This window comes from Diabrotica virgifera, chromosome 8, assembly GCF_917563875.1.
Source record: "Diabrotica virgifera virgifera chromosome 8, PGI_DIABVI_V3a".
Lineage (NCBI taxonomy): Eukaryota > Metazoa > Arthropoda > Insecta > Coleoptera > Chrysomelidae > Diabrotica > Diabrotica virgifera.
The window spans coordinates 87,817,108-87,844,056 of NC_065450.1; the positions used below are offsets into that span (position 1 = coordinate 87,817,108).

A 26,949-nucleotide genomic window follows, 5' to 3' on the forward strand; every position below is an offset into this window, starting at 1 on the left:
ATAATTTACGGCGCCGTAAGAGCAGTAAACCCACTGGTTGACTAACTCCACCAATTGTAGATGAAATAGGAGTTATGTCAACCAATGCCTCGTCAGGTTTACTGCTCTTACGGCGCCGTAAATTATCGCCTGTGTGGTCTTAGCCTTAGGGTTAACTAGTTTTATTATCGAACCAGATCAGTGGCGGCTTGTCCTATGAGGCAGTGCCTCACCAGTATATCAATCGACTATTTACGTTATTTCGTTGTTTTATAATCAGTTTTTTAAATGTAATTTAGCTTTTTGAAATTTCCTAAATGCCTTTATTTTTATGAAAAAAAAAATATCGGTACGGCCCTGACTCTTTATCTTCTTATATATCCGTCTTCCACGTGCCATTCCAACTTTCTCAAATCAAATCATTACAGTTGAAGCTAGCCTCACACCATCTGCAGCAGTATGGGACAACGCCAACAGTAAAACCGGCAAAATTTTAAAAATATGCCACCGATTCTATTGAGGCTGGCCTCAGGCTCCGCGGAACGGAATAGGAATAGCCGAACAGCCTCAGGCTCCGCGGAACGGAATGGGAATAGCCGAACTGAACCGACTAGTACAAGCACAAGTCGATTGCAGATCATAGCTTTCTATGTACACGCGGTATATACGAATTGATTATTATATTTTAGAAGTTTATGGATATGTATTTAAAACAGTGTTTATTTTAAATCATTGTTCATCATCACCTAATATATTGTTCTGAAGCTATTTTTTCTTTGTGGCATTTAAGTAATTTATTATTCTAAATGAGAAATAAGATTATACAATTTAACTTAAAAAATGATTTTATTAACGTTTCCACTTCCACATCGGACGTTTACATACAAAAGTAGTTTTAAAGTGTTTCAAAAATGTTGTATTTTGTGTTTGTGTTTTTTTTTTTTGTAAAATATATAACTACATAATAAATTATTTTTCTTTATTTATTTGTTACATTTACATAAAAAAGTAGTTTTTAAGTGTTTCAAAAATGTTGTATGCTGTGGTTGTGTTTTTTTTTGTAAAATTTTTTTGAACATACTTATTCAAATCAGAGTGAGCAAAAGATTTAAGCGAATAATATTGCAACATGATTCCCACAGCCTTAGCTCATTCCCCATATCTTCCACGATTTTTGAAAAAACGCACACTCTTTTGTTATGTAAAATTTGAAGTTTTCAATATGGAATTGGAATTCAAAATAACTCTATGCACTGAGGCTGAAAGCATTTGAGTCGATCGCATTCACTGGAAAAGTTTTAGAGAACTAATCGACAGCAAATATTTCTTGAGGATTTTTTGTCTGGAATTCTTTGTGGGGATATTTTGAATAAAAAATTTTTGTAGATTATTTGTCCGGGATTTTTTGTGGGGATCTTTTGTCCGGGGATTTTCGTGGGGATTTTTTTTCCGGGGATTATTTGTCTGGGGATTTCTTGTCCAGGGATAATTTGTGAGGATTTTTTGTCCGGGATTATTCATCCTAGATTCGTCCTAGCGTTATGACGTCACAAAATCGACCTTCTGGCCATTAAAGAGAAGCTAACCATAATAATAAAATTCCTCAGGTGTAGTGTGCCTCACCACCTTATACCATCACGAGCCGCCCCTGAACCAGATGTTAAATGTTTTAAGCTTATGAGAATTTTAAATATTTTAAAATATTTTAAAATATATATCACTTAACTTGCTCAAATTATATGTCTTATAATTAATTGACTTTTTGTATTTGTTGATGTGATACATTCGATAAAACAATTTTTTATAGTGGTTTTCTATATCCAAAATCTTGACATGTGATAAATGAAATGTTTATATTTTAACACTATTGTTATACAACATACTGCACGGTCAATAATTACTAAGGATTTCGAATTCAATTATTTACTAAACTACAAAAAGTATACTAAAATGAATTTGCTAAATATTAAAGAAGGTTACTTGATAAAGCTATGGCTTGTTAATAGAACTTATGAATAATAAAAAAAGCAATTTTTGGTACTTTAGTTTAAATTATTTATTTCGCGCTAATAGTTTGTTTTAATTAGATCATTTACTTTCAAATTTTAAAACGTAAAACTAAGTTATATCATCTCTATTAAGTTTTTATTTTTGGCACTTATAACCATGTAATCTATAGTTTGTCTAGAGATAGTAGGTGTAACTGAAATAAAAAAATTCCACAGGGAGGTCTTATGTAGATAAGCTTTATAAAAAATATGAATAGTTATAAATATGTTAAAAAAATGTCAATTTATCTTGATTTGTGGAGGTAAAATTAGCTGTTCGTTTTATTTTTAATGGGGTACTGCAGAATTGAGGGAGATAGACAGACAGTGTATCAAAGCCAAATGGAATAAATTCACTATTTTAACAAAGTCAATTTTTATTTTTAAATTTTGATTTTTTTTGGCATATATATCATACTAGTGACGTCATCGGTCTGGGCGTGATGGCGCAATCAATGATTTTTTAAAATGAGAATTGGGTCTTGTGCTAGCTCATTTAAAAGGTAATTTAATTCTCTATTCAATAATATAAACATTAACCAAATTATTGATACAGGGTGTGCAAAAAAAATAATTAAATTAATCGACACAAAAAGAAGAATGTGCGTAATTTATTTAGTACAAAATACATTTTACTGCTGCCATAAAACAGAAATAAAATGTTTATTGGAGGAATAAACATTGCTTTTCGCTTAAATTAAATGTTCAAACTACCAAGAGGCAAGTGGGTGGCAGCTTGAACATTGAATCGAAGCGAAAAGTAATAGACTGGGCGATATTATGCAGAAGTTCAGCCACGATTTTCTGAGTCCTGCCTTTTGCAATAGTGGAAGGGTAGACGAGGTATGGGCTATTCCACGAATATACGACTGTCTTGGATTATCGCGGTAACGAATATTTTAGTGTGCAACATAAGAAGTGTGAAAGTAAATGGCTCTACTAATTGTTCCAATAAACAACAATGTATTTTGCAATTTACTTTCGTTCTTCATAATTTGCACAGTAAAATATTCGTTGTCGAGATAATTCACAACAGACGTATCTTCGTGAAATAGGGTATACTTACAATTTGTGGAAATATCCACAAATTTCCGGTGACATTTTCCTGTAAAAATTAGATTTTCCCAAAAAATAAAAATAGGGTTTTGCGATTAATTTCTGAGTCCTGCCATATCCGTAGAATGACAAGATACTATGGATTTTATGAAGAAAATTTTTTGGGCAGAAGGGTTGCAAACGGGCTAACGGAGTAGGTATATATGTATACAAACATGTAAGGAAAATAATGAAATTTTCATGATTTTCTGGGTCCTGCCAACTAAATAAATTAAACATATTTATTTCAAAATGATAAAAAAAAATGTTGGCATGACGTCTCCTACTGTTTAAGTATACTTGTCCCTTGGAAAATTGTGCGGAAAATTTTCACCCTGATTTCGGGATTTTCAGTCCTGTCTTTAAAAAGTTATAATACTTAAATGCAATCAATACTTTTTCGGTATTCGGCAGGAAGGTTAAACGGTTCTTGTAAGACGGCAGGAGTCCTAGATTTGTAAGAAAATTCGTGAAAAATTCCACGATGTTCTGAGTCATGCCATTTTGCATAAGTTTCAAGAATTTGAATATAGGTCTAAGAGGCAGGATGGTTTTATAGTTATTTCGTATACAGGGTGGGGCATTAGTGTGACAAAGTCCAATTACTCGTTTATCGTAAGAGATACGAAAAAAAGTTATTTAGGTTAAACGTTGGGCAAAGATAGGATCATATTTTAAAAATATTTTCTAATATACAGGGCTACTCATATTGACAGGGTGACACAAACTTATGTTTTTTTTAATTGAACACCCTGTATATAATTTTAAGATTCCTTAGACAATTTTAAGACAATTTAACACAATTCACCTAATCCAATAATTAGTTTTTTTTATATCTCCAGAACGCTTCCATTTCGATAGACAAAAACTGGCCCGCCTTTTTATCGTCCAGAGATAAATCCATTCCATCAGTGAATCTCTAGTACCGGTCATAGGAGTCCGTTTTGGGTAGGGCAACGGTTATTTTATCGCATAACTTTTTTGTCTTTAACTTTTAAGCATTTTTGACACTATATTATTAAATTGTGAGGTATTCTAGATCTAAAAGGTACTCTTGCTTTAAGTCGGTAGGATGCACCGTTTTCTAGAAAAATCAATAGTACTAGAATACCTCATAATTTAATACTCTACTGTCAAAAATGCTTAAAAATTAAAGCAAGTTATGAGATTTCGTTGATCTACCCAAGACATACGCCTATGACCGATACTAGAAATTCACAATTGGTAAAATCGATTCATCTGTGGAAGAGAAACAAACATACCAGTTTTCGTTTTTCTGAAAAGTTTTTTTTATTTTTTTTTTTTTTTTCAAATTCAAAAACCGAAAAATTTTTCAAATCGATTTTTCAAAGAACACGGTGTATATTACCGACTTAAAGCAAGAGTACCTTTTAGTACAAGAATTTAGTTTAATAATCCAGTGTAAAAATGCTTAAAAGTTAAACACAGAAAAGTTATGCGATAAAATATCCGTTTCTCTACCCTAAGGGACGCCTATGACCGGTACTAAAAATTGGCAATTGATGGAATCGATTTATCTCTGGAAGATATATAGGTGTACCAGTTTTCGTTTTCCTAAATAGAAGTGTTCTAGAGCTATTTAAAAAAAATTAATTACAATACGCCATCTTTAAAGAGCTCTAGCTTCCTTAGGAAGCATTTTCGGACTAGGTGAATTGTGTTAAGTTTTCTTAAAATTATCTGGGGAATCTCCGGGCTTCGTTTGTTAGAAGAGTTTCTGGACAGCCTGTATAATAGGTACAATCCCTACTAAATAATAGGAAGAAAATCAATAATTTTACAATTAATTTTCTTCCTATTATTTTTATTACGTTTACTTAGATACAAATATGATCTAATCGCTTAAAATAAAGATGTTACAGTTTGGTATTAGATTTGAAAGGTGTGTAAAAATCCGAGACATTACTCAGGAAAATAATATTTAATACCGTACGATTGTTTTAACGATATAATAATTAATTTTTATGTATTAAATATATTTGTGGTTATCCTGCCACGTTCTAAACGGTTTTATATTAGTGTTTTTTAAGCATACTTGACATGGCATGACTCAGAAAATTGGGGTGATATGAATATGTTTATATAACAACCTGCAATAATTTTACAGACTTAAAATTTTATTTTTATATACGAAATAACTACACAATCATCCTGCCTCTTTGTAAATAGCTTTATATCAACATTCTTGAGATATGTGCAAAATGGCATGACTCAGAAAATCGTCTAACTTTCCACGAATTTTCTTACACATTTTTTAACTATGTATAGTAAAAAAGATGTAACTAAACATCCTGCCATTTTTAATAATGTCTACTTAAATTATTTATATTATAATAAAATTTATTTTATGACTCAGAAAATCACGGAACCAGGGCGAAAATTTTCCACAGAATTTTCCAAGGGTGCAGTTAAACATTAGGAGACGTCATGCCAACATTTTTTTCGATCATTTTTAAATAATTATGTTTAATTTATTAAGTTGGCAGGACTCAGAAAATTATGAAAATTTCATTATTTTCATTACATGTTTGTATATCTATATACTCCCTTAGACATTTTGCAACCCTCTTGCCCAAAAATTTTTCTTTTTTCAACTCCCCATTTTTTCATCATAGAAAATCTAATTTTTACAGGAAAATGTGACAGAAAACCCGTGGATTTTTCAATAAATTGTAAGTACCTTTTCTAACCTTCCGTATTGCAAATTGCAGGACTCAGAAAATCGTGGTTGAAGTTCTGTTAATATCTCCCGGTTTATAATGTTTATTTGTCAACTAAACATTTTATTTCTGTTTTCTGCCAGCAGTAAAATGTATTTTGAATTAAATAAATTAAGGGGTCATATACGTTTCTCGAGCTTAAAAAGTAGTCTAAATGTAATGATAAATTGTACGAAAACTATTGGGCTAATTTATTTCATTTTTTTTTATTTTAAAGGTGGACTCTTACGGAGCATAAAACATATGTTAAAAGTTAAAAAAATAATTAAAAACAGGGCGGCCGCGTCCAATGGCGTAGAACGTGTTTTTTTTTTTCAGGTCAAACGGTGGGAATGATTCAGCTCGTAATATTTATTTGAAACAAAAATTGTTTATTTGTTATCATTTTTTAGAGTCATAGTTCTCGTGTGACGAGAGGAATTTAAGAAAAAAAATTAATTACGGAAACGGTCGAAATTTAAAAAAAAAGTCATAATTTTCACCAAAAGAATTGTAAATTTTTTTATTGCTATTCGAAAATGGTTAAATTTAATCAAAAAAGCTCTCGTCGCACGATAGTGAATCTAATTTAGAATATGTGTGCCAAAAATGAAGTTAATCGGACGAACGGTTAAGCAGTTATCATGCCCACCGTTATGAAAAATGCTATTTCGAGAAAAACGTGTTTAAAGTTTTGCAAAACCTGCGGAGCGACCAGACTAGTTCCGTTTAAAGCAGCTGTAACTTCGTCAATAATTCGAATATCGAACTCGTTCTGGTCTTAAAATGTTTCTAAGAGATGTACCTTTTAAAATAAGCAAAAAAAAATAAAATCGAGTTTTTGAAGCCGAGAAACGAACTTATATGACCCCTTAAGCACATTATCTTTTTGTGTCCATTAATTTAAAAAATATATTGGACACCCAGTATAAATAATTATTTTAAAAATGTATAAACATTTTCAAAAATGTATAAACATTATCAATTTCTTTGCAACACGAAAATGCAGCAGCTGCATAATGCTCTGGTTAAATCGGAGAGCGCAGGAAGAGTCTATACCGGTTTCGGAGGTCTTTTCCCCCTCATCAGTAGTCCCACATCCTCTTCTCTCGGATTTCCCCAGGCATCACACTCTGGGTCTTACCGTATTGCAAAGAAAGAAATGTCACGGATGAACTAGAGCTATCTACCGAAAAACAAAGTAAGTTATCAATCAAAGTAGCACAGAAAACGACAGTAAATATCGTTCCCATACCACCAAATTGACAACAGGTGGAATACTTTCTTTGGTTACACCTCCTGAGATTTTCAAAATTTATAAATCATACAGGATGCCGAGGAAATTAAGATGAGAGAATTTTAAATAATTCACAACTCATCTGCTCAGCGTTTAATGTTTATGTTTATATTACTGAATAGGGAATTGCATTAGCTTTCAAATGAGCTGGCACACAACCCCCATTCTCATTTAAAAAATCATCGATTACCTCATTACGCCCAGACGGATGACGTCACTAGGATGATATATATGCCAAGAAATCATAATTTAATAAAAATAAAAATCGACTTGTTTCGAGATTTATTGCCAAAATCGCTCATTTACGAAATAATGAATGGCTTTTGGCTTTGACACACGGTATATTAATAAATACGGGGATTGAAAACAAAAAAGTCAAAACATGACTTAAGGTAATAGCTGACAACAAATCAAGCATTAGCAAACAAAGCCTAAAATTACAAATAATGAAGGAAGTAGCAGAATAGTCCAGAAAGCCACTGCGCATCCGTTAGGAAAAATATTCTAATTCGGATTCTTTGCACAATCTTACTCAAAAAGGACTCCTTTTAACAAATTTGCATGTTGCCAGGACCAAAAAGTGGTCAAACATTTTTTAAACGTTTTTTTTTTGTTTTTTTCCTAAAATTATTTTTTTTGCACGGAAAAAAGTTTTTTTAGATTTTTTGAATCATTCCAAAGAGAAAAGGTCTTTAGTGACTTTTCTCTAAAAATGATAGTTTTTGACATATAAGCGATTAAAAATTGAAAAATTGCGAAATCGGCCATTTTTAACTCTCAAAAACTAGGTGAAAAGCTGAAAACTTGAATGTTGCCAAGGTAGGTAGATATTCTTTAAACATCAATTGATGAAATTCCGAAGAGTTTTTTGCAATACAGTATTCAAAACTCCTTTGTTTTTTAATTGCTAATCAAGCGTGCACGACACTATTTTCCACCGACAGTATGGTGCAAATGAAAGGAATAAATTCGTTATTTCGTAAACCGGCGACTTTAAGGAAAAATCCCGAAACAGGTCGATTTTTATTTTTAAGTTATGATATTGTGGCATATATGGTATACTAGTGACGTCATCCATCTGGACATGATGACGTAATCGATGATTTTTTTAAATGAGAATAGGGGTCGTGTGCTAGCTCATTTGAAAGGTTCTTCAATTCTCTATTCAGTAATATAAACATTTATATAATTATTTATACAGGGTGTCCAAAAAAATTTTATTAAATTAAATTATTTGACCAAAAAAAGAAGTAGAAGGACACCCTGTATAAAAAATTATGTAAATGTTTACATTACTTGATGGAGAATTGAAGAACCTTTCAAACGAGCTACCACACGACCCCTATTCTCATTTAAAAAAATCATCGATTACGTCATCACGCCCAGACGGATGACGTCACTAGTATACCATATATGCCACAATATCATAACTTAAAAATAAAAATCGACGTGTTTCGGGATTTTTCCTTAAAGTCGCCGATTTTCGAAATAACGAATTTATTCCTTTCATTTGCACCATACTGTCGGTGGAAAATAGTGTCGCGCACGCTTGATTCGCAATTAAAAAACAAAGGAGTTTTGAATATTGTATTGCAAAAAACTCTTCGGAATTTCATCAATTGATGTTTAAAGAATATCTACCTACCTTGGCAACATTAAAATTTTCAGTTTTTCACATAGTCTTCGAGGGTTAAAAATGGCCGACTTCGCAATTTTTCAATTTTTAATCGCTTATATGTCAAAAACTATCATTTTTAGAAAAAAGTCACTAAAGACCGTTTCTGTTTGGAATGATCCAAAAAACCTAAAAAAACTTTTTTCCATGCAATAAAAATAATTTTAGGAAAAAAACAAAAAAAAAAACGTTTAAAAAATTTTTGACCACCTTTTGGTCCTGGCAACATGGAAATTTGTTAAAAGGAGTCCTTTTTGAGTAAGATTGTGCAAAAAATCCGAATTAGAATATTTTTCCTAGCGGATGCGCAGTGGCTTTCTGGACTAGAAGCAGAAAGTGACAGAAAGTGGTAAAATAGCATGATTTAGCCTATATAAATTACGAATAGTGAACTAGTAATTTAATAAAATAAAGATAACACAAGCCGTGAGGCAAATAAATTTACTTTAACAAACTTACTGATAAACTACCCCATTATCGTTTAAATCCTCAGAAGTTTTTAGTTCTACACCGTGAATCATCTTGATCCTCCTCAAACTCTTTCACGTGTTTTTTAAACACTGTTACAACCTGGTTAAATTTATCAGGGAACAGTGTTAAATTTATTTTTCTGATTTTTAGTCGCCAATCTTTATAATTACAGGCTTAGTTTTATGACCGAGTACTTTGATATTATACTTAATATTATGATCTATAAACCTTATAATTATCTTAAAATATGATTCCTGTCGAATAATTTTTGAAATGTAGAGAAAATTAAAGATCTCAGAAAAGTTAGAATATACTCAATACATAAAAAAGAAGCCGAAGGTAATTTAAGAATTATAGGGACTTAGGGACATATCATAGTTAGTAGCATTGTGTGCTTATTCCAGCCTGATGTATACGAGTCATCATCTACCCTAATTTTTTCCAGTTCTGTAGGACTTGAACTTCCTGCAGGCAATTCCCAGCGATTCTTTTGAAGTCACCTGTCCATCGTGTAGGTGGTCTACCTCTGCATTTTCTGTCTGCTCCTGGTATTCAACCTGTAATTTTTTGTTGTTCTGAAGCTATTTCTTTGTGACATGTTTGTAATTAATTATTCTAAATGGGTCATAAGCCACAATTTAACTAAAAAAATGATTTTTTTCGATGTCCACATCGGACGTCGTCAAAAACAAAAATGTTGTTGCTTAGTAAAAAATTCTTCTAATAATTTAATTTAATCGGACTCATTTATATCGTTAATTCAGACATATATTATACATTTTAAAGTAGAAAACTTTAAAATGATATTGCCAATGTTTATGAGTTGCGTTCCTGGGACGACTTTATTGAAAGATAGTTCATTAGAATACATAAAATCAAGTTTAACTCAAGAATATCCATCACAAAAAATCATAGAATGTGATCTGTCTTTAAAAAGACAACCACATGCAACGGTGACAGTAAAATTCTCGTGTTAGAGATTCCATAGTAAATCACGAGGATAAACCACGGAAAACACCTCGTGATACTATCCCGACATCGTAAGTATTTGGTCTTACATTTAGTTTACTCTCAAAACTAATACCAAATTCTGACTTTATATGTTATTTTAAATTATAATATTAATAATACATAGATATATAAATAATACTAAAATATAGAATATTGACTATCCTCGATATAGTCCAGGGAAATAAGATTTTTCTCGTGACACATCCCCCTGCAGGCCGAAACCAAATTTTTTAAGTAGTATGGACATCTATATTAATAACCTTTATGTTTCCTGCAGCCGATTTTGATGATATACATAGTTATAAACAAGTGAAGATCAAAAAACGGTAAATTTTCACTTTCTTCGTCTATAACCAAAAAGTTAAGCATTTTCAACAAATTTGAAAGTAAGAAACTCATAAATCGTCTAAAAAATTTCAATATGGCGTTGCGTTCGCTGAATATGTCTGTCCTTATTGGTTGCTTAGAAAATTGCAAAAAAAATCATAAATTTTGAGTTATTATAAATATTCATGACTTATGTAAAAATTAACTTAGAACGTTTTTATTACAAGAATTGCTGAGACTTCTGGTGCTTAAAGTATATTTTAAATTTCAAAGCAATTGGTCAAATAGTTTAAAAGTTATTTAATTTGTTTATCCCAAATTCATTTTTTTGCAACACTCTAAGTCAGAAAATTATGAGGTTACAGTAATACCTCTGACAGTTTATGAAAGAAGAGCATTTATACTATTAACTTAATTATTAAAAAAAAAATGACAACAAGTAATTAGTGTAAAATTATTTTGCAAAAACACGTCGATTTTTTGCTTACTTATAAACAATTAAAATAACTTTTTAACCGTTACCCGTAGAAAAATTATTTTTTCATATTTGGAAAGACTGAATTTTTATACACATTTAGAAAGAAAAACAATTGTCCTAGGACAATTAGGGACGAAGTTAGCCCCCCCCCTTTTAATTCATATGTTTTTGCAAATTAATTTGGCAGTATTTAGAATTATTTTTTGTAATTTTTTTTAATTAAATTAATAGTAAAAATTTTCTCCTTTCATAAACTATCCAAAGTATTTGTGTAACTTCATCATTTTCTGACTTATAGCGTTGCAAAAAAAATTAATTTGGGATAAACAAATTAAATACCTTTTAAACTATTTGACCAATTGCTTTGAATTTTAGAGTATGATTTAAGCACCAGAAGTCTCAGCATTCCGTGTAATAAGAACGTAAGTTAATTTTTACATAAGTTATGAATATTTATAAAAACTCAAAATTTATTATTTATTTTGCAATTTTCTAAGCAACCAATAAGGATAGACATATTCAGCGAACGCCATATTGAAGTTTTTTATAAGATTTATGAGTTTCTCACTTTCAAATTTGTTTAAAATACTTAACTTTTTGGTTATAGACGAAAAAAGCGAAAATTTACCGTTTTTTGATCTTCGTTTGTTTATAACTATGTATATCATCAAAGTCGGCTGCAGGAAACATATAGGTTATTAATATAGATGTCCATATTACTCAAAAAATTTGGTTTCGGCCTGAAGGGGGTTGTGTCACCAACAGGATATTTTTTTCCATATTTCTCTGAACTAATATGTCATTGACTTACTAATCGTGGTATTTTCTTTCTGTTATCTTACTCTTTTAGTAAGTATTGGTAACCACATGCTACTGCATTCTACCGAGGAATTTGCGACACAATTGGTTTCATTTAGCATAATTAGAGCCGCTTCTTTGATGTATCTCTTTTTACTATATGTTTCTTTCAGGACTATACTTGAAATATGTAGATACTTTTGACCTCATAACCTACTAACAACTAGTTGGTTATACATAGCAGAATTTTTAAAATAATCTTTTTTAACGATTTGCGGAATGGGATCAAAACGTCAAACATTATTTGTTAAAAATATAATTTTCATTACAATTAATTATGGTTTAATCCCATATAAATATAATACTTAACTTATACATTATAGACATGCCACAAGAAAACTGTTTTAGAACATTTTTAACCGACCTAACATTTAAAATTAACGTATATGTTACTGAGGTTGTATGTTTGTGTGTCTGATCATTTTATACTTTTTTTTAACATGAACCCATTAAAATGTATATAAAATTTAGGTCTCTACGCACATGGAGCCATCATGGCGGCTCTCATCAAACGCTCAAGAACCGGAAGAGGCCAGAAAATTGATTGCAATCTCCTTTCCACTCAAATATCGACACTTATAAACATTGGAGCCAACTACCTGAACGCTGGCAAAGAGGCCACAAAATGGGGCACCGCACACGAAAGTATAGTACCCTACGAATCATTCCCCACCCAAGACGGCTATTTTACCATTGGTACCGGCTCCGAACCACAGTTTAAAGACTTCTGTGAACGAATACAAAGACCAGATCTTCCACAAAACGAAAAGTATTTAACCAATAAATTGAGGGTGCAAAACAGAGAGGAATTGGTGCCGTTGCTAAGAACCATCTTGAAGACGAAAACCAACAAAGAATGGGCCGATATATTCTTGGGAGCATCGTTTCCGTGTGGGCCGGTCAATACAATGAAAGACACCTTTGAAGATCCTCATGTTAAGGCAATCGATTTGGTGAAAACTTTGGACCATCCGGTAGCTGGTCAAATAAAGGTGGTTGGGCCTGCGGTTAAATATGGAGAGGGGGGAAATTTTGTTAAAAGTGCACCCCCTACGTTGGGGCAACACACCAAACAAGTGTTAAGTGAAATTTTAGGTTTTAGCGATGCGAGTATTGAAGATTTTAAACGACGACAAGTTGTAGAATAGATATTTTTTTTAATTTGCCCTACAATAAACCGTTAAATATTTTTTAAATTTAAATAAAGTTTTATGTCTTTTATGTTCTAATCTTTTTATGTCCTTTTTCAAATTTCATGTTTTTAATTGTTACAAAAAATTAACGTAAAATCTTACATTAAGAGCGTAGGCGCAAAAGTTCGGGCCAATGTTTTTAATGCATTAATTGTTTTCGAATCCTGAGAAAACTAATAAAATTTTTTGAAAAATTTAAACGCTGAATGAAAGATTACGTTATTAGCGAGGGCCGAAAGTCCCTGAGAACTTCTATAATGTTTATTTTAATAAGTTACAGGGGTGAAAAAGAAGAGAAAATTAAGTGTGATTTTTAATTTCAAATATCTCATTCAAAAGAAACTTTTTGTTTATTCTAAGGGACTTTCAGCCCTCGGTAATAAGTAATTGTAATGTAATCTTTTATTCTCCGTTTAAATGTTTCAAAAATATTTATTAATTTTCTCAGGATTTGAAAAAATTAATGCATTTAAAAAGCGTTGGCCCGAAATTTTTCGTCTAAGCTCTCAAAACCCAAAACTTTGATTAACCTCAGCTATAACGTGCAAGATATATTTATTCATCAAATGTTTCGAAGGAACATATTAGAGTAGCAGAGTAAAAAAAGAGCAAGTTAGGAATTGCAACGATTTTACTAAATCAAACACTACAAACTCATAAGGGGATGGGTACGTATTTTCGGCTGCAATGCTATTTAAATGGGGATTCATTTTTTTCGAATACTGAGAAAACTAATAAGTATTTTTGAAAAATTTAAACGCTGAATGAAATATTACGTTATTAGCGTGGGCCGAAAGTCCCTGAGATTATTATTATCCCGGTTATCTATAGCGTTCTTCGCCTTCCGGTTCCCAGTTTCCAGCTTCGTCGGTCGCTCCATTCGCCAGGGTGAAGATTCCTTTCCGACATTGCCTTCTGAATGCCGCCTAGCCATGATTGTTTCGGCCTTCCTCTCTTCCTTCTTTCCCTTGGCGTCCATTTTAGAATTTGTTTTGGCAGCCTGTCGTCGTCCATTCTTTCTACATGGACATACCAGATCAGTTGTCTCCTTTGAATTTCGTCTATGATGGTAGACTTGACTCCCATCATATTTCTGATTTGGTCATTTTGTATTCTTTCAAGCCTTGATTTTCTAGCCGATCTTCTCCATAAGTCCGTTTCCAATGCAAGTAGGCGTCGTTCCAGGAATTTAGTAAGTTGCCATGCTTCGCATCCATTGAGCACTATACTTTTAAAGATGGAGTTAAAGATAGGATGTTTTCTTTGACTAGATAGTTCTTTTGACCATAGCATCGGGTTTAGGCATCCAATCACCCTTTTTCCTTTCACGATCCTTTGCTCTATCTCTTTTTCGGTGCGCCCACTCTTGTTGAATGTTGTTCCCAAATATACATATTCCTCACAGTTCTTGATTGTTTCTTGTTCGTTAACTATTAGATCTTCTACTTCAGTCCCGATGCATAAGTATTGCGTTTTGTTTCTATTTACAGAGAGGCCCCACTCTTCATATGTTTGAAATAACCGTCTTGTCATGAATTCTAAATCTTCCATATCCGCTGCTACTACGACTTGGTCGTCCGCGAAATGTAGAGTATACAATGTTGTATCATCGTCAAGTTGAATTCCCATTCCTGAACAAGATCTTCTCCAGTGTTTTAGTGCTTCATTTAAATAGATCTTAAATAGTACTGGTGAGAGGCAGCATCCTTGTCGTAATCCTTTTGTTACTGGAAAGTCTTCTGATAAGATGTTGTTTAGTTTGATTTTTGATGTGGCTTTATTGTAGTTGTTTGACCGCGGCGATGATCGTGTTATTAATTTAAGGAAGATCGTTCAAGAGACTACTATTCAAGAGATAACACGTGGTGACAGATATGAACTCCTAAAATTAATTATGCAGGGAAAGATTCAAGGAAAGCGCAGCATAGGTAGGAGAAAAATGTCCTGGCTGAGAAATCTCAGAGAATGGTTTGGATGCAGCTCAACTGAACTCTTTCGGGCTGTAGTGTCGAAAGTGAGAATAGCAATGATGATTGCCAACCTTCGTCGTGGAGATGGCACGTAAAGAAGAAGTTCAAGAGACTCCCACAGCTTTCTCACAGGAATCGTGTCATATGCTTTTGTGAGATCCACAAATAAAAGATGTATTTCCTGGCTTCTTGCAACTTTCTTTTCATTAAGTTGTGTTAGGGTAAATATGTGGTCTACGCAAGATCTTCCAGCTCTAAAACCTGCTTGCTGTTCAATTTCATGAGGTTCGTACTCTTGCTCAATCATGTTTTTTAAGATTTTACCAAACAGCCTGCTAAAGGTACTAGTGACCTAGATATACCTGTAGTTTCCGCAGATATCTTTTGGACCGTTTTTGTGAATTGGAGTAATCCATGCTTCTTTCCAATTATTCGGGATTTCTTCCCCATTCAAGTATCTTGTGAATAGCACTTTAAGATACCTTATTAGTTTTGGTGTTCCGTATTTTAGAAGTTCTGCTGGTATGTTCTCCGGCCCGGATGCTTTGTTGTTCTTCATGGATTTAAGTGCTTGTTGTATTTGTTCTTCTTCCACGTTTACATATTCGCCGCGTACTCGTATACGTTGGGGTGAATCAGTGTTATAGATATCTCTGTCTTCATTTAGTTCCCTTGCGTAATGCTCCTTCCATGCATCTATCTGGATGGGCTGTATTCGACTTCTGTTTGATGTGTCGGTTTTCAAGGTTAACAGTCCACTTCTTTACAATTTGCATCGCATGTTTCGTTTTTGTTGTTCCTTGTCATTTCTTTAAATATTCTTTGTTGATCTTGGTATATCACTTTATCTTTAGGGTTCTTATTGTTCAGCCATCTTTTGTGCGCTTCCTGTTTCTTATTTCTTTGCTCTTCCAACTGTGTATTCCAAGTGATTTTTCCCGCTTTTTCCCAGAACTTCTATAATGTTTATTTTAATAAGTTACAGGGATGAAAAGCTAAGAGAAAATTTAGTGTGATTTTTAATTTCAAATATCTGATTCAAAATAAACTTTTTATTTATTCTAAGGGACTTTCGGCCCTCGGTAATAATTTAGTCTTTCATTCTGCGTTTAAATTTTTCAAAAATATTTATTGGTTTTTTCAGTATATATTCGAAAAAAATGAACACAATGTCCGTGGTAATATTTTCCAAATCTATCTTTGTCTTACAACGCACTCAGTCGAATAGAATATTGTCAGCATATTGTCAGTCAGACAGTGACAATCAGTGACAATCAGTGACAAATATTTGACATGGCATCGGGAATATTTTGAGTTGTTGATTAAATAATATTAATATATAGTGTATTTGATAAATAATTGATTTAAGACGTGAACTTAATAAAAAGTTATTTATTGTGTATTATTTGTGGAAGATCCAAGCAGAGAATACATCAGGATAATATATTTTGTGATCCAAGTATTTTGTTGTTAAGATGTTTAAAATTGTAAGCGTTCCATAGTAACAATATATTATTAAAAAATCACTTTAGCACTTTTCCTCTTTTCTCGATTGAGTATTAGTTTTTGTTGTACATATAAACTATTACAATCACTGAATACATAGTTAGTGAAAAAATTATCACATTTATTAACTGAATTAATAATTTTCAATTATACAAATAACAGTTATCCAAGAACATTCAAATTAAGTTAATGATGACATTTTCAAGTAGAATGACATTCTAGTAATGTTACATATCCATACCAGTGTGAATTTTACTACACGTAATTTGCCGTGTAAAGACAGAAAAAGTAGGGATAGCCTTAAAATATTTGCGAATTATGTACCGATGGCCATAAGTACAAAATAGGATAATAATAGTATATGTATTACATATGCAACGAGCATTAAATGATGGTCATTATGATGCTAGTATGACAAATACAACATGACCCACGTAGCGGCTAGTGTCGCATAGAATACGAGCATCATAATTACAATTAAATGCGAGAAGCATACATGATTATTCACAACCAAAAAAATATATATTCAAATTTATTTATTTTCCAACACAAACAAATTATGTAGTTACATGGTGCTAAGGTATTAAGTATGTTATTAGTGGTATTAAGTAGTTATATGGTAAATTAATTATTATTTTGTTGATAGATTTATATTTTAAATATGACAATTATTAAAATGAATTTGTCATAAATTTTAAATATCCCTATCGTACCAAAGAGTATCAAAGATCAATGCTCGGAGTGAGACATAGACAAAAAAAACAAGCAAATATATTAGAAGCAAAACCAAAGAAAAAGACGCAGGAAAACAAGCTGCCAAATTAAAATGGAGCTTCGCAGGAGACAATGCCCTGACTGAAGGATAAAAGATGGAACCACGAAATACAACAATGGAGACCACGGTTAGGAAGGAGAAGCAGAGGAAGACCACAAATGATATGGACTGCTGCCATTAAGAAGATTGGAGGAAACAAATGGAAGCAAGTGGCGCAAAATAGAAAACACTGGATTGAAATGTTTAAAGTTGGATTACTTAAGGCTGAAGAAGAAGAATCAAAGCGTATTGTGCATGTGCCACCTTCGAGACAGAACGTAATATCGCGATTCTATTGGTTAAAACTCTGTGTCGTAATGAAAATCTGTATCATAATGAAGCCCATTTTGATACAGGTATTAAATAATAATAATAATTAAATCATAATAACCAAGGCCATCAAATTCACAAAAAAAAAATCATAATAATGCCCGCAACAAGAGGGTATTAAGAGCACACAGTAGCGATCAACAGGTAGCAACAAACGCAGTCCAAGATTGCGAAAGTTCTGCGAACTTTCAAAATTGAGGCAACAGTGCGTCGATAATTCGACACTGACAGTGACGTTTGTACTATCAAAACCAATAATTTTTATACACATAGGCGCGAAATGTTGCCAAGTCAGTGACGTTCGATTTCTTGTTATAAAAAAATCTATTTTTAGTAGTTCCAATGTGACACAAAATCTAGGTACGTTTTAAAAAAGTCTATTTGAAGAAAGTGTATTTTTTTGTCTTTCTTAATGGCGGTACAGGCTCCTTTTTTCAATATTTTATTTAGTTATAGAGTAATTTCCACATACTAACATATTTATGAAATTGGGCTCTGTACCGCCATTCTTTATTATATTATGAATATGTGTGCCAAATATCTCGACAAAATATTCAAAATTAGAGCCGCAATCTTGGAACGCGTTTGTTGCTACCTGTTGATGGCTACTGTTTGCTCTTAAGCGAAAAAGCTATAGAGCTGAAACGGGAAGCTGCTACGTTTGGTCTATATACAGGGTATTTGGTAAAGAATTGGCCATATCTTAATCTTAGATTCCTGAGGTTAAAATAGGTCGATTTAAGCTAACTTGCCTTAGTACAAAAGTTGATAATAACCGAAATACAGGGTGTCAAAGTTAAACTTTTATTTTATTTATTCTTGAATATTTTCTAACAGGCATGGGATAATAATACGAAATTTTGTAAGCGGGGTTTTTTGGTAAGAGAAATCTAAATTCGCCACCAAAAATGATGTATTACCAAGAGGGCGCCACATACGCCTTTCAGCGCTTATTTAATAGGTTCAATTTTTTTTATTGCCCACTCTACATACTTTTTGAATCAAAACTTTTATTCTCTTAATATTTTTACTTAAAAAAGGTATACTACATCCATCTCTCTAAATTCAACCGTTTTCAAGATAAACGCATTTTAAATCTGCGAGGCAACATAATTTTTTGCATAATATCATTGTAGCTACGCCCGAAACATATCTTAAAACTATGAAAATCTACAAAAATGTATCGCAAATTTCTCCAAATGGAATTTACGATGCAATAACATAAATATGAGAACTGGCACAATCTTATGATTTCAAGTTTAAATTTTTCGAGTCTAACTACAATGATATTATGCAAAAAATGATGTTGTATCGCAGATTTAAAATGCGTTTATCTCGAAAACAGTTGGGTTTAGCAAGATGAACATAGTACCTATAGTGCAGCCGATATGTGAAACAATTGTGCATTTAATGATAGAAGTATATAATTTGGACCACATAATATATAATACTGCACATATAAAGGTTCAAATTTAGATATGAGGCATCTCAGATTTTGCCTTTTACAAAAATGGCGGGGATTCAAAATGGCGACTATGCATTGTGACTAATAGCACGATAACTTTTGAACGAGACTTCAGATTTCAACCAAATTTGGTACCTATATATATTCTTCTTTTGATGTATAAGATCGAGGTCTTGAACCGGAAGAATCGGTTTACCAGAAGGTGTGTTTTTCCTGGTTTTTATGTAAAAACATGCTGTTTTTTTTTTCAATTCTTTCATCGTGTATGTATTAATTTTTCAAAAAGTTAATACCACCATTGAAAAGAGCGTAAAAATATTTTTTAGGAAATATTTTTAACTTTTTAGTTATGTTAATTGCCATTTAATTAATTACCATTTAATAAATGCAAAACGTATCTTCACATGTACCTATATGCGGCAGATTCGTGCAAATATAAGAATTATTGTGCATTTAATGGTAAAAGCATATAATTTGGACCACATATACTACACATACAATGTGTCAATTTTAAAACTTACAATGGCTATATCTCACGAACAAAAGCTGAAAACGAAAAATGCTTGAAACCGTTTTTAGGATAGTAAGGGGGAACTAAAATGACATGAAAGAGAACTCACCCCTATCAACCCCCTAGGCCCCACCCACCACAACCAAAATAGTTTAAATTGCAAACTCCTACTTGTGATACATCATTGAAAAGGCTATAAAAAATGCTATCCGATGGTATAAATAATAATTATACAGGGTGAAGCAATAATTGTGAAACTTTGGCTTAAATGAAAAATTTAATGAGGTTTTGTTGAACTACAAATTTGATAAAAATGTCAATTAAGTAAATGTTCAAAGTTGGTTCCGTTGTTTTGTAAACAATAATACAGACTATTTTCAAATTCTGCACGAAATTTGACAAATGTTTTTCTAGTAATAGGGCGACATGCTTGAGTAATTATTTCTCGCAATTTCCCAAGTGACGCAAGTTAAGTTTTATAAACAACTGATTTAAGGCAAAAATGGCAAATTAAGTTTTAATTAACAAAAAAAAAGTACAGGCGGACACTTACCATTTAAAATAATAGTCCGGGAGATAGCATTACAAATACAAAAGTCATAGTAAGCCAGCTGATATTAACACCCTGTATAATTATTATTTATACCATTGGATAGTACTTTTTGTAGTAGGATAGTATATTACTTTTTTCTATGGGGTTACCCTAAAAAACCTATAAAACTCAACTTGCTTCACTTGGGGAATTGCGAGAAAGAATTACTCAAGCATGTCGCCCTATTACTAGATCATTTGCTAAATTTCGTACAGAATTTGAAAATAGGCTATATTATTGTTTACCAAACAACGGAATTCACATTAATATTTACTTAATTGACATTTTTAATAAATTTGTAATTCAACAAAACCTTATTAAATTTTTCATTTAAGCCAAAGTTTCACAATTATGGCTTCACCCTGTATAATTATTATTTATACCATTGAATAGCATTTTTTATAGTCTTTTTAATGATGTATCACAAGTAGGGGTTTGCAATTTAAACTTTTTTGGTTGTGATGGGTGGGGCCTAGGGGGTTGATGGGGGTGAGTTCTCTTTCATGTCATTTTAGTTCCCCCTTACTATCCTAGAAACGGTTTCAAGCATTTTTCGATATCAGCTTTTGTTCGTGAGATATAGCCCATTGTAAGTTTTAAAATTGACACACTGTATAAAGGTTCAAATTTAGATACGAGGTTATCTCAGTTTTTATTCCTTTTACAAAAATGGTGGGCATTCAAAATGGCGAATATACATATGTGACTAATAGCACGATAACTTTTGAACTAAACGTCAGATTTCAACCAAATTTGGTATATAGGTTCTTTTTTGATGAATAATATCGAGGTCTTGAACTGGAAGAATCGGTTTACCAGAATTTGTGTTTTTACTGTTTTTTATGTAATAATATGTTGTTTCTTTTTCAATTCTTTCACCCTGTATATATAAATTTTTCAAAAAGGTAATAACGCCATTGAAAAAAGTGTAAATATATTTTTTAGGAAATATTTTGAACTTTTCAGTTGTGTTAATTACCATTTAATAAATGCATAACGTATGTTCACATGTACCTATGGGCGGCAGGTTAATTTTGAATGCCCGCCATTTTTGTAAAAGACTAAATCTGAGATGGCCTCATATCTAAATTTGAATCTTTGTATGTGTAGTTTGTGTGGTCCAAATTATATGCTTCTAACATTAAATGAACAATAATTATTATATTATCATTAGCACGAATCTGCCGCACAGAGGTACCTACATGTGAAGATACGTTATGTATGTATTAAATGGTAATTAATATAACTAAAGAGTTCAAAATATTTCCTAAAAAATATTTTTACGCTCGTTTCAACGCCGGTATCATCTTTTTGAAAAATTAATACATACAGGGTGAAATAATTGAAAAAGAAACAACATATTTTTTCATAAAAAAAAACAGTAAAAACAGAAATACTGGTATACCGATTCTTCCGGTTCAATACCTCGAAATTATTCATCAAAAAAAGAACCTATATACCAAATTTGGTTGAAATCTGACATATCGTTCAAAAGTTAGGTATCGTGCTATTAGTCACATATGTATAGTCGCCATTTTGAATGCCCGCCATTTTTGTAAAAGGAACAAAAACTGAGATGGCCTCGTATCTAAATTTGAACCTCTATATGTGTAGTATATGTGGTCCAAATTATATGCTTCTACCATTAAATGCACAATAATTCTTATAATATTTGCACGAATCTGCCACATGTAGGTACATGTGAAGATACGTTTTGCACCTAATATATCGTAATTAACATAACTAAAAAGGTAAAAATATTTCCTAAAAAATATTTTTACGCTCTTTTTAATGGCCGTATTAACTATTTGAAAAATTAATACATACAGGGTGAAATAATTAAAACGAAAACAACATATTTTTACATAAAAACCAGGAAACACGCAACTTCTGGCAAACCGATTCTTCCGGTTGAAGACATCGATCTTATACATCAAAAAAAGAACCTATACACCAAATTTGGTTGAAATCTGAAGTCTCGTTCAAAAGTTATCGTGCTATTAGTCACATATGTATAGTCTCCATTTTGAATCCCCGCCATTTTTGTAAAAGGCAAAATCTGAGATGGCCTCATATCTAAATTTGAACCTTTATATGTGTAGTATATGTGGTCCAAATTATATGCTTCTATCATTAAATGCACAATTCTTATAATATTTGCACGAATCTGCCGCACTACTATACATTTTTTAAGTAAAAATATTAAGTGAATTAAAATTTTGATTTAAAGAGTCTATAGAGTGGGGATAAAAAAAATTGAACGTATTAAATGAGCGCTGAAAGACGTATGTGGAGCCCTCTGGGTAATATATCATTTTTGGTGGCGAATTTAGATTTTATATCCCAAAAAACCCCGCTTACCAAATTTCGTATTGTTATCCCGTGCCTGTATGAAATATTTAAGAATAAATAAAACAAAAATTTAACTTTGACACCATGTATTTCGGTTATTATCAACTTTCGTACTAAGGTAAGTTAGCTTAAGTCGACCTATTTTAAGCTCAGGAATCTAGAGTTAGATATGGGCCATTCTTTACCAAATACCCTGTATAAATGAAAGCAAAACAAAATATATGGAGTGCACAAAGTCGAATCAACATGAGAATCTGAAGATAGACATACCTACGAATATACCTCCAGTTTTCCCTACCTTGGCTCAATAATAAATGACAACACCAGTCAAGAGATACAAGCACGGATTCCTAGCGGTAATATGCATACAAAGACTTAATGAAAAGTAAGTTACTGAACCGTGAGTCTAAGCTTAGAATGTACAAAACAGTAATTAAACCAGTGGTCACATATGGATGTGAAACGTGGACCCTCTCAACCACTGATCAAAATCAACTGATAATATTTGAGCGCAAAATACTAAGGAAGATATTTGGACCAACCCAATTCAGCGATGGTTCGTGCAGTGCGCAGATATTGTTAGATTTGTAAAGTCACAAAGACTAAACTGGCTTGGCCACCTAGAAAGAAAGCCAGATAATCGGGCTGTAAAAGTAATCCAGATATTGAAGCTCCAAGGAAATAGAACAAGAGGAAGGTCCCGTAAAAGATGGATAGACGACGTAGAGGGGGATCTTAAAACCATGAACATCAGGCAGTGGCGAAGGAAAGTGTCCGACAGGGCAGAATGGAAGAACATTGTTAAGCAGGCCAAGACTCACAAAGGGTTGTAGCGCCATTAGAAGAAGAAGAAGATCAAATCATAATAGATATAGTACTAAACTAGACTATGAAAGTAGAAAAAGAAATAAATATACTAAATAAAGAATATTATGGTCTGCTAAGTAACCTCATTTGAAATGTCTGGTTGACTTTGAAGAAAGCATTTGACAGATTAAGATTTAAAGATGTAATCCATCTTCTGTATAATAAAGAAGTTCCCCTAGATAGGGGACAGGGGAACTCATTGAGCCTTATGCTCTTCAATGTAATAATGGATGAAATCATTAAAAATCTCAACAAAGGAGAAGAGGATACAGAATAGTGAGAAGCAAAAAAGTAAAAATTCTCTGTTAAGCAGACGACACAATACTGATAGCCCAAGATGAGAATAGTCTGCAAAGATTAGTCCACAGTTTTAATATAAGAGCAAACGAATTCAATTTGACAATTTCAACAAACAACATCAAAAACTAAAACAATGGTAATCTAGGGAGCGGATTTATATGCAATCAATTTTGATGATATATGCGCATATATATGCAGTAAAAAATTACGAAATATGCGCAAGATATGCACAAAAATTCAAAAAAATGCTCATTTCGAGAAACCACAAATTTTCTGTTTTATTCTATTCTAGGGGGTTCTTTTATATGGGGGGGGCGGCAATCTTATTTATTATCTTTCAACTAAATTCGTTATTTTTCATATATGCAAATTATTCACATTTTTTACAAAAACTGATGCCAATAGTTACCTATTTAAAATAAAACAACAATATCACTATATACATATATCTTCGATTATAATTCACTACAATGTGTTTTTCCAAATTTTTTACGAGGCATTTTCTTTGATCAGATAAAATATTTTTATAACTTGAAAAACTCCTTTCAACATCAACGGAAGTAATTGGGGCGTATTTAAAATAACTTGTTAAAGCCCAAAATTCTACACCAAAATCAATTTCAAAATTTCCACTAAAAATTTCGTATATGTCCTCCAAAGTTTTAAAGCCGTTATTTTTTTCTAGAACCAATTCTAATTTCTTTTTAACTGAATTACCGATTTTACCGGGAACTTTCGAAATGTGTGCTTTAAAATTTCTAACTATTTCGACGGACTCTGTTAAAGACATTTTCCGATTTTCTAAATTATTTATGGTTTTTACTATAAAACTATAATTCGTCTTGATAAAAGTTAGCTGGTTTGCCAATGAAGAAGTAGTTTTAACAATATGTTGTGTCTTTATAATAGCAGCACTGTCTTCGGCGTTAAATTCTAAAAGCAATTCCGTAATTGCCACAAAATGTTCAGCAGAAAAAATTGCAGCTTCCAACCAAGTTCTCCACCTATTCAGTACTGATTCGGGAGCTAAAGGTACATTAGGTAATTTGTTCTTGTACAACTAGACCTGTAAAGTACTTTTGACAAATACTTTTTTTACGCTACTGATTAGTACATTTACATCAGGGAATTCACCCCTAATATGTTCAGCTACTCTGTTACATCCATGCTCTAAACAAGTTACGTGAACTAAATTTGCATAAATTAATTTAATTTGTTGACCAGCTTTAACCATGTAATTTTACTAATTTTACTGATTTACGGGATCTGATCTAAAGCTTGAATATTTCAATTTCCGTTAGAAAATCGTAAAACTATGGTTGAAGGTGTAAATTCTCTTAACAACATACCTAGGTACTAAATATAATAAAAGTGAATAAAATTCTGATTTCCCGGTAAACCATCCTTCATCATTTTAACATCCTACAATCATTTTATAACGGCGTACTATAAGCACTATAAGTACTTTGTGTAAAGATCGGGTATTTTCTAAGAAAAAATGAAAAGGCATCTTCAGGTAGTTCCCGAATTAATAGATACGACAGCTTGTGCGGGGAAATATTTTGTGTCGAATTAAAAAATTTAAAATATTTTTTTTGGACTTAAATCTTTTAAATGTGCACAAAATATGCGTGTTTCTTTAAAAATATGCAAAATTTAGTAAAGTTCTCAAAAATGCGAAATATGCATGCAATATGCATTTAGCATAAAATCCGCTCCCTAGTAATCAGCAAAGAACCAATCTGATGTAAAATAGAAATTGATGGCATCAGTATTGAATAAGTAATGAGAATAAAATAACTTGGAATTACGCTGTACAGCTACGGAGACCTGGACAAAGAAGTGAGAAATCAAGTACAAAAAGCAAATAGATTGGCAGTATGACTTAATAACACTATATTAGTGGAGTCACTGAAGGTGGATATGAGCCATTACCTCCGATTTCGTTGAACCTCCATCGATTTGGATCAAAATTGGGGAGTGGTTAGAGGATATCTCAAGGAAGAAGGGTGACATGGTGCCAACTTGCGCTTTTACCCTGGGGGTGAATGCCACCCCTTCTCGGGGGTGAAAATTATTTTATTAAAAATAACCCCATAATTCGATAGAGGGACTAACTCTAAGCAAAATTTGTTATATAAAGTTATTGAAATTAATCATAACTTTTTGAGTTATTAAAGATTAGAGATTTTAATTTTTCCTGAGAAAAACGCACGTTTTTAACCGATTTTTTATAAATAACTCAAAAACTATAAGTTTTTACAAAAAAGTTATTACCAAAATTGAAGATAATAAAAAATGAAATAAATTCCTTACTAGAAAAACCTTTTAGTGTTAACTAAAAGTGAGTTATAGGTAATTGAATGTATATTTCTTTCGGCGACTACCCCAAATCTAAGTATTAAAGCTTAAATAACGTGAAAATTATGCATTTTATAACACAAACTTATTAAACATTTGTCAAAGTATTTAAAAATATCTATCAGATGAGCCCAAGAACAAGTTGATAGCATTAAAATTTATGCTCCAAAATTTTTTCAAAATTTATCTTTTAAAAATTTTTCCAAAAAATGTTATTGTTTTTTTTTAATAACTCCCTTAATTTTGAGACATGAGACTCGCCTAAAAACTATTTGAAAGCTGAAACTAAGGGCTTTTAAACCACGTTAAAATTAATTTTCTAAACCCCTTACTTTTTTAAAAATAAAAGGTTAAATTGCCCGGTTACATGGTTCTCGCAGGCAAAATTTAAGCTTAAAACGTTTCTATCTCGGTTATTTTGTACCCTACAGAAATAGTAAGACAGATAAAATATTTGGTACAGAAAAAACTAAAATTTAATAATATATCATTTTTTTCGTATATTGAGTATTTTTGGAGTTATTATTAAAAGAAAATGAGAATTACGATAATCTGAAAAATTCTGATTTTTTTAAATTACATCTTTTTTTCAAAAATATGCATTCTAAACCGGTCAAAATTGTTGAAATCATTACTTATGCTATTATAAAGAAACTCTTTTAAGGATTTCTATAAATTTTAATTTTTCTGGAAATGAAGATGTTTTATTTTTAACTTTTTCCAAAAAAA

At 31.9% G+C, this 26,949-nt stretch overlaps 2 protein-coding genes across 3 annotated transcripts in view; one reads left to right on the top strand and one right to left on the bottom strand.

Annotated features, from left to right (window-relative positions):
- LOC126890780 (sodium-coupled monocarboxylate transporter 1) overlaps nucleotides 1-9,404 on the bottom strand; it is a 315,978-nt gene extending 306,574 nt beyond the window's left edge. For both annotated transcript variants that reach the window (XM_050659968.1, XM_050659969.1), the window contains exon 1: nucleotides 9,274-9,404. In XM_050659968.1, the coding sequence (XP_050515925.1) occupies nucleotides 9,274-9,335 (62 nt within the window). In that variant the 5' untranslated portion in view covers nucleotides 9,336-9,404. The remainder of the gene's footprint in view (nucleotides 1-9,273) is intronic.
- Nucleotides 1-26,949, top strand: part of LOC126890782 (succinate--hydroxymethylglutarate CoA-transferase-like) — a 91,915-nt gene that overhangs the window by 25,832 nt on the left and 39,134 nt on the right. Inside the window, exons 2-3 of the mRNA XM_050659974.1 lie at nucleotides 12,431-13,098; nucleotides 26,601-26,620. Coding sequence (XP_050515931.1) covers nucleotides 12,431-13,098; nucleotides 26,601-26,620 — 688 coding nt within the window. The remainder of the gene's footprint in view (nucleotides 1-12,430; nucleotides 13,099-26,600; nucleotides 26,621-26,949) is intronic.